Raw genomic sequence first — 8,862 nt, forward strand, 5'->3', positions numbered from 1 at the left:
GGAAGGAACTTAAAGAGAGGGGGAAGGATGAATCAAGATGGAGGAGTGGAAACAAAAAGGCACAAACATGGCAGGGGGAGAAAGTCAAACGGGACGGCAAGTGGCTGATTAGGGAGCAGGCAATCAGTTGCACAGATGAATGAGGCAAATCACTCCATCGAAAGAGGACCTGCTTTCCCTCAGGAGCCACACCAAACAATCCTGGCACACCCTGTTGGCAAAACACTGTGCCGACAACCGAATAAACCTGCTGCCTCTCTTTGACCTTAATGTGCCGTTTGCTTCAGGGGAGGATTTAAATGTTGCTGCCATTTCAAATCTCTTGGGACTAATGACGACTGTGCTGCATGTTTGTCAGCGTAGTCTTAAACCAACAAGTCAAATAATGGAAAAACCCAAATATCGGTTTTGAAATGGAGATGTGTAACAGCACTGCTTGCCTTGCAAAACACGAGCAGTCACCATGTACACGCTCATGAGAAAGAAAGCTTTACCCATCTTGAATTTCTGAGATCGTGTCTGTGTGAAAAAAATACCACAATCTTACATTACAGTAGGCAATTTTACCATGTTCCTCTGATAAAATGACCAAGATCACAAGGAAAGCTGAATAAATTGAGCAGTTGCTGTGTACAAGATTTCTGAGGCACATGACTCCCAGAGCCCTGACGAGGCCGTGTCATGCCAAATTCAATTTCCTCCTGTAGCCAGCCTGTCCACGGCCTCTGATAAGTGTGAATTGGACATGACCTTGTCAAAGTCAGATGTGATAAAGATGCAATGCGCCTGTGTTGTGTATAATAATGCCGACGTGCAAAGGTGTTCATTTAGGCAACAAAGTGGACACAATAACTGTGGCGTTGCTTGTAACACATGTTGATAAAAATGTGTGAAAAGAGACAGGAGGCGATAAAAATGGCTAAACCACCTCGACATTTGGCAGGCTGGGGTGGAAGAGGGAACAGAAAGGACAGTAGGAAGGATCAGAGGAGCCGGCGGTAGAGAGAGCGAAATGTGTCGTGGTGCTGTCATGTCTCCGGAGCAAGCCCTAAATGTTTTCAATATCACATAAGGGCACTGCATCATCCACCATTCAATACTGGATCAATAACGCAAACCACCTTCCACCTCGCAAACTACATTTAGACACATTAAGGTGACTGCTGATGAGCAGCTGTGTGCGTGTGTATGTGAAGACGCACAGGAGAGGACACAGTCAAGGGCCTCGTGGCCGAGTCGCAGAAAGACCTACAGAGAGCAGAATGGTTAGGGTTTCAGAAATAAACGATTGTGACAAAGACAAAAGAAAGAGAAGAAAGATGACAGAAAGAGGGTACAGGCCAGGTAACGATAATAAAAAGAGAAGGGATAGTGCAAGCAGTCTTTTACCGTCCACAATGGAAAGCTCGTTGGCTATTAAATGTGTGTCTAATGCTGCAAGTGAAGGAGAAGAAGAGGGGAGGGAGGTGCGGCTAAATTACAAATGAGCTGGTAATTCTTGGCCTCCCTGGTTCACTCCCTCGCTCAGTTTTTTTGAAATCCGCCTTCACCCTCTCTGCCAAGACGCTGCAGTGTGGAATTTGAAAATGTCGACATCCTCAACCCCCCTGAAGCCCACCATTGCTCGCTGCTCCACCTTCTCCGCTCCTCCTCAGTGATTTCTCTACAGCGGGGTCACAGAGACACCTATCTCCCAAGTCTAGTTAATTAAGAGGATTTTATTTTAAAGAGTTTGGCTGCCTTTCAATGGATCTTCAATTGGAATTACAGCTCATTCTCCACATTGGCTGAGCTTGAGCAGGTTTGACCTGCGTCTCCCAAAATTCCATCTGGGCTTTGTTAGGAAAATGCAGATAGGAAAATGCAGATTTGGCAGAGGGTATCTTGACTAATGGTGTGGAAATATCTGTGTGACTAAAAAATAAAAGTGAACCACATTCCTCAAACATTGTATACGAGATAAGCTCCTGGCACACTCTCACAGCAAAAACTGTAAGCCTTAAAATTCATCATAATCTATTAACATGGGTGGTTAGACTGCATTATGAAATGGTTTATTTGAGTAAACTCTTATCAGTATGTAAGCTAATGCGTCTGTTTTATGTTGATGGAAGTTTAACCCGGCACCTCTGCCAAGAATATCATTGACCCCAGCTCAGTGGTGTTTTTGGAAACCCCTCAGCTGCCCCATCCATTTCAATAACACTTGGCATTCCTTCTGAGATGAGGATTTCTGCTCATTTTCCTTTGGATCAGATGGGCCCGACTCCAGAAGTCTGGCAACCCTGGGAGCCAAACATAAACATCCCAGTGGGGGGCTCTCAGTGTGACCTCAACTCAGGCCACCACCCGCCCAGCATGTACACGTCAGCACAGTGCAGAGGGGAGGGACATTCGACATGGAAGTGGATCTGTCACGGAGCAACTGGCTTTGGCTCCCCTTCTGCAGGATATCACTACTTCAAGATGCACAGAAAGTATCTTTTAAGAGCCAATTAGATGAGTAGGCAGTGAAAAAAACGATGTCCTCACATCTGAGGTCTGTGGAAGATAACAGCATTGCTGATGAGGTTGATACACGTCACTTCTTGTCGAAAAGAGTAACGCACACATGCATTGTCATCCACCAATGTGACGCTTCCGTCCCATTATTGAAATGTCATCAGACTTGCAGCACAGCCTCAGGTTACGGCCCTTATTCATCACCAGCTGTACGTGCATATGAGTGCGCAAGTGTACGTGTACTCAATTGTATTTCTGGTCCAATATGTGGCCTAAAATACAACAAGACGCAGTGACTCGTGCTCATCGACCTCCCTCCCTTCACATCCATCCATCCAGTCTAATAATATTTGCCAGTTCAACAATAAACCTCATGGATCTTTTGTGTTTCTGGTCATTGGTTATGAAAAGCATACAAAGCAAAACCTAATATATATATATATATATATATATATACACACACACACACACACTTTTTAATTAGTGCCTCCTGTTCAAATGTTAATGTATCTTTTAAAAAGCTTTTTGCAAGTTACTTATTTATCAGTAAATAAGGGGTACTTCATTTCTAGACAGTCATTAAATATCACCACTAAACTGAAATCCCTTTTTTCCCCAACAGCATACCTGGTGAAAGAGCGAATAATAGGAATCTGTCTAAATCATTGGGCTCATTTGGTGAAATGCCAAACATTTCCCTCAATCATTTTTACAATTGCGCAATTCAAAATTAATGTGGTCGTATTTGCCATACAATGTCAGTACGACAAGACACACAATGGCTTGGTATCACATGCATGTCTCTATCAAGCAGTAAATTCAGGCACTTTTTCATTTAATGTCTGAATCAACAGACTTTTAATAGTGCACATAAAGGGGAGGTGGAAGATATTGATGGATCATTTAAACAGTAAAGCTCCTCAGTGTGGGAATGTGTGCTTATGAGCAGATGTAACGGCCAGTGAGAGACTTTCTTACAGACGTATGGATACACGCACCCGACCTTTTCAAAATCCTTCTGACATTTACAGGGCCGTTGCAAAGGGGCGAGGACAGCTCATTTCCATAATGATAAGACCAACCACGACAGCCATTAACACAAATAAAAAAAACCAAACTGGGACAGCAACCCCCTGCTCTGGTACAACTAATGAGCTACTAAGGACTTTCTTATCTCTTTTTTGGGGCGTAAAAAAAATAAACTCTGCTCATGATCCATCAATTACATTGCTCTTAACAGTCAGAGTGCCATGCTTGTTCTGTGTTGTGATGACAAATGGTCCCAGGCTTGGCAGTGCTACACTGTTCACACATCATGTGGCGGGAAAGTGGTTAGACCTAATAGTTTGAGCAATCGCACATGTAGGACTGCCAAAAGAAACATCACTACATTAGAGTTACTGAGTATCCACACTAAGTATGTGTGTTTGCGTGGGAGGGCAGGGTGAGGGCAGCTAATATTGTAATGACCTGTGAAAATGCTGGAAATGTTCATGTACTTTAGGAGGTTACATTACTTGCTGGTATGAGCAGATGAGGGAAGAACGGGCCAACAAAACATGCTACTGCTTTTGTGACAAGCGCACTGAGGTAACGTGGTATATTTTCCTGTCTGGCGGCATGTTTTCCCTTCCATAAACAGCCCAACCTTCAGTCCAAAAACAGGCAGAGTGAGGCTATTTGAATAACCTAATCACTAACGTCACTCAAACAAAAGCACGGGGCATGAGAGAATGAAAGATAGCTGGAAAAACAGAGATGAGAACAAGGCCCCTGTATGTACTCTGCAGAAGAGGTGGGGGAGGGAGCGAGGGATGGCGGGAGCGAGGGACGTTTCAAGTGGCGGGTGGGAAAAGAGGGGAGGTGGGGAGTCGTCTGTCTTAATCAGTTGCTGCCCGTTGAGTCTTCCAGCCAATCCAGAAACTCGACCACGGCCCTGCGCAAAGCAGGAGGCTGCTGAAGAGCCACCTGTTTCATCAAAACCTAGGAGAGCCATCCAGTGTGGCTTTGCATATGAAGAAGCTTTGCCGAGATAATCTCAGGTATACAGGGAACAATGCTGCTTTATTTGTGAGCAGACAGGGAAGCGGCCTCTTCCCCCAGCCCTGACCCTGCATGCCCACCAGTTTCTCAGGCAGCCAGCCAGCCAGCCACCCCCTGCATGCAGCTTACTCAGCCAGAAAGACAATGCCGCCGTAGCTTCATAACCCCCCACCCGAAACTCCCCCGCACGTAAGCCCACCCCTTCCAATAAAAACATCTCCATAGTAATAGGCCAAGCTTTTCTGACCCACATCTACAGTCTCCTCAAAGCTTGAATGGCGGAGGGTGATTATAGTTTAATGTCAGAGCATTAACTAGCAGCACACCTGATTGCTTGCACAGAAAGTTAAATAACATATATAAAAAGAAAATATTACAGAAGCCAATGTTAATTAAAAATCCATCAGACTCAATATTGAATTTTTACATCAAAGCTCAGTCGTATTAAACTGAAAACTGTGCAGAAAATTAAATCACTTCTCTGGCTCTCAAGACTCCGGATGGAAGGTGGAGGTAAGTGGTTGCTGTCAAAGCTTGAGAGGATACGTGAAAGAGAAAATGCAAAGTAGACAAGTGGAAAGTTTCGACTCCCAAAGCAGTCACAGCTTAAGTTGCATAGCTTAACTACTACGTAAAAGCAGGTCAGAGGTTTACACTTTTTAAAAAGTGATTGAGAAAAAAAGGCACAACGAAAATCTGAGTTTGTGCTTGCACTGGTAAAGCCTTGCAAGCAAACAGTATAGTTTTTAGCCACACACACAGCACACACAGCACACACAGCACACACAACAACACACAACAACACACAACCACACACACGGCTCTGGTGCATGATTAAGTCAAAAGGGTGACTGCTTTTAAGAGCATTTATTAAAACAACAATATAATCAACTGGCAATATTACTATTCACCACAGAAAATGTATGCTGTATCTATGCCAGGATGTTAGATCGAGCCCTACATTCTTGCCCCAATTCCAACACAAAACAAAAAGCTGGCCTAGGCAGTGAAAATGTTGAATTGCACGCCATACATTCATAAGTTGTGTTATCTGCATCAGAAAAATTTAAATACACCACAAAACGTGGTTTGCGCCTCAGCACATTGCTTTTATCTGTTGAACAATGTAACACCCATATTTAAGTGGGACGTCCACCAGTTAGCAGGCTCACTGTGGCTGCCAGTGACATTCTGTGTGTTGACATGTTGAAACAAATGCATGCAAGTTTTATGCGTCATCAACAAAAAGGGAAAAGAAAAGCTGAATATATATCAATAAGAAAGAAGACCATCCTTTTGCTAGCGATGAATTACTTTAGATTTACTGCATTTCACCGATTCCTCTGCACGTCTGGACCTGTGGCTGAAATACCTCGAAGTTACCTCAGCTGAAGTGGACTGGAAAACACCTGAAATATTAACGTGCGCAAACAGGTTGCCAAGGAACAGACCTGGCCTGTCATTTACTTGAAATACTAGTAACACACTCACGAAGGAAGTCTGACCGGATCTGATTCAGTGCAGGAAAAATGCACATCAGTTTCTACAATATAAAAGCCAGCGCATGCTGCACCATTTGTCCAGAGTCCAGATAGTAAAGTTTCAGTTGTTATCAAGCTTTGTTCATTAAGAGCCGTTTCCAGCCCATTTTTTCTCAGCCCAAGTGGAACTAATAGGTGGTGATGTGCGTGCAGAGGGAAGAAAAAGAGCAGAAGGACGCTGAGGGGGAGATTTGGGGGGGGGGGGGGGGGGGGGGGGGTACAGGACAGACTGGGACACTGACCAGAGGACTCTGTTGTGAAAACGAGCAGCTTCTCTCAGCACCTTTCCAACACAGAGCCACACCTTAGGAAAACTAAACATGGCGTTGAGTCACCGACCGAAACTCAGGTCAAAGAGCGATCAGCAGCTGGATCATTACCGAAAGCTGTGCGAGGCAATAATCTACAGAAGAATTAATCACTGTGTCTCATCTGAACTCGTGAAACTTGTGGGAACATAATTATTTAAAAAGGCACTCGGCACCGAAAAGCGGAGATCACCTTCCTTCGACTGTCTCCGCCCTGACAGGTGGTGGTCAGGTTTAAATTAGTCTCCTCTTACATTATTAAAGCTCAGAAAGGTATTGAAACACACAGTCCTGGCCTGATTAGGACAATCTAGACACTGTTAAGTTTTTTGTTTTGTTTTTTGGTGAAGAGAATTGATCATTTCTTACCTTGTTGTGTCAGTATCGACGAAACCAAGAAGAGCAGTCCGATCATTTTTGTGCAGTCGGGCCAATTTCGGGCGTCATGTGTCGCCATGGTTGATTACGGTCCTTTATATATATATATATATATATATACAAAAATAAACCAGGCACTCAGTCTCTCCTGAAGAAATGTAAACAGCACCTTCGGACACAGGTTGTAGGATCTCACTTAGTCAAGGCAAAAAAAAAAAATTGGAGAAAAAAAACCCAAATAAATAAAAAATAAAAACTTGTCCGCCTGCTGTGGGTCCGACAGAGACTCTTGGCTTTAAGTATCGTTGCTCGGATTAATAAAAAAATAAATAAAAAATCCCGGTGAGAGCGTCCAGCTCGCGCACAGGTGAATGTGTTTCCCTCCCAGCTCGCGCTTGGAATAATGAAGTGCTGCTGCTGCTGCGCTCGCGCTGCTCCAACGACAACTCGCTCCAGTGTGCGTCTGAGCGCGCGGCGGTCCGGCTGCCTGTGACTGTCTGGGTGATGTCATCAGCCTGAGAGGCGTCACAGTCCCGCTTCCCAAAAACCAATTAAGACCAGCGGGAGCAGTGGGAGGGGAGGGGAGGGGGGTGGGGGGCACTCACCAAAACTACTTGTTGAAAGCGCCCACAGCCTTTTTATTCTCCTGGGAGAGAGAAGGCGACTTGCACCTCGATAGCGTCTCAACCGCGCGTCGGGGTTTCGGCAGGAAAAAAAAAGTCGAGTTTATTTAAACAGAAGCGATATGACAGATCTGCTTTGCTGAGCGTCACAATCTGGACAGCGTCCAACACCCTCTGTCCACAAAACTCTGATTAGGAAGAGGATGATGAATCCACTGAAAACTCCAGCAGATAAGTGATCGGGAGAGATACGCAGATCATGTGGGTACAAAAGTGTAACTTTACCATCTTTCGAGGAAAACCCATGATTATTTACGAAAGGATAATGATATAGTTTTAAAAAAGCCACCGACTGAAAGGTCTCTAAATACTAAGACTAATACTAAATACTGCAGTCTTCTTCTGGGACACTTCATCTGCATGTTTCCCATCACTGCAATGCGCTCACGCGAATGGCCATCAATTAATTGCACAAAACTGGCACCAGGAAAGCTAAAAAACAGCATGAAGTTATCTTCCACCCACTTCTATAAGTCACAGTTTTGATGTCGTCGTGAAGTCCGTGGAAGTAGATGATTCTTACGCCCTCTGCCGTTTGTTTCGGCGCACAAGCGGTGAGATTAGCTCAAATAAACTCTCGCCCCAGCACATGCCAGAATCAATAAACATTCATTAATGAAAGGAAAAACACCAATCCAGTGGCAGTCAGCAAAATCAAATGAAAAGCAAACAGCTTCTCATGTCTCTATTTGCAGAGTCGAGCTGACAGTCTGTTGATGAGATTTTTTTTTCTCCTCTTCACACAGAAGAACTTCCAATTCATTTTGCCCTATTTTCCTCTGAAGCTCGGTGCATACTAGCATAGCAAAGGCATTATCTGGTTTAGGTCTAATCCTTATACCCAAGTGTTTTACAGCCAATGTAATTACATCTCCATAAGTCCCACAGTTTGAACCACGGTGCCTGGTTCTTTCCGTTCTGTTTCATTTCTTAATTCCCCCTCCACTTTCAGCCCGCTATTTCACAGACTGTATTTCTGTGGTGCAAATTCTGAACACATGGATAATGATCGGAGGTCAAACAATGCTCTGCAAACCAGAAAAACAAATTAGCAGTTAAAATATGCTCTCCTTTTTGGATTCCGCTGCCTTCAAAGAGAAAGGAAGGGTTTCATTTTCTTTCTACTTTCTGCCCACAGCAAGTCCCGAAACTGGAAGCAGCTGTCACACAAACAAAACAGCTGCTGGCTTTAAATGCCAATTCGTACTTTGCATTGCAATATTATAATTTCCTGCTCCCTTTTGGGCCCAGTCATAGAATGTTTCAGGACCAACACAGCCAGAGAAGGCACACAGGGACCACCCCACTTCTCTTACTAAATTGTATGCATTCACACTGGAATAAGGAAGGAAGTGGCCACCAAATGGAAGATCTCATTCCTTTTCCCTCCCATACTCATCCATTTTT

The 8,862-nt window shown here is 44.2% G+C and overlaps 1 protein-coding gene across 2 annotated transcripts in view; it reads right to left on the reverse strand.

Annotated features, from left to right (window-relative positions):
• The window catches only part of LOC308114105 (poliovirus receptor homolog), a gene marked incomplete at its 3' end in the record, with an annotated part of 88,727 nt that extends 81,494 nt beyond the window's left edge, over window positions 1-7,233 (reverse strand). Inside the window, exon 1 of one of the 2 annotated variants that reach the window (XM_080470757.1) lies at window positions 6,764-7,233. In XM_080470757.1, the coding sequence (XP_080326883.1) occupies window positions 6,764-6,851 (88 nt within the window). In that variant the 5' untranslated portion in view covers window positions 6,852-7,233. The remainder of the gene's footprint in view (window positions 1-6,763) is intronic. The other variant, XM_080470756.1, reaches the window with a different exon arrangement.
• Window positions 7,234-8,862: the final 1,629 nt, after the last annotated feature.

The sequence above is a fragment of the Lipophrys pholis genome (assembly GCF_963383615.2).
Source record: "Lipophrys pholis genome assembly, chromosome: 9".
NCBI classification, from domain to species: domain Eukaryota; kingdom Metazoa; phylum Chordata; class Actinopteri; order Blenniiformes; family Blenniidae; genus Lipophrys; species Lipophrys pholis.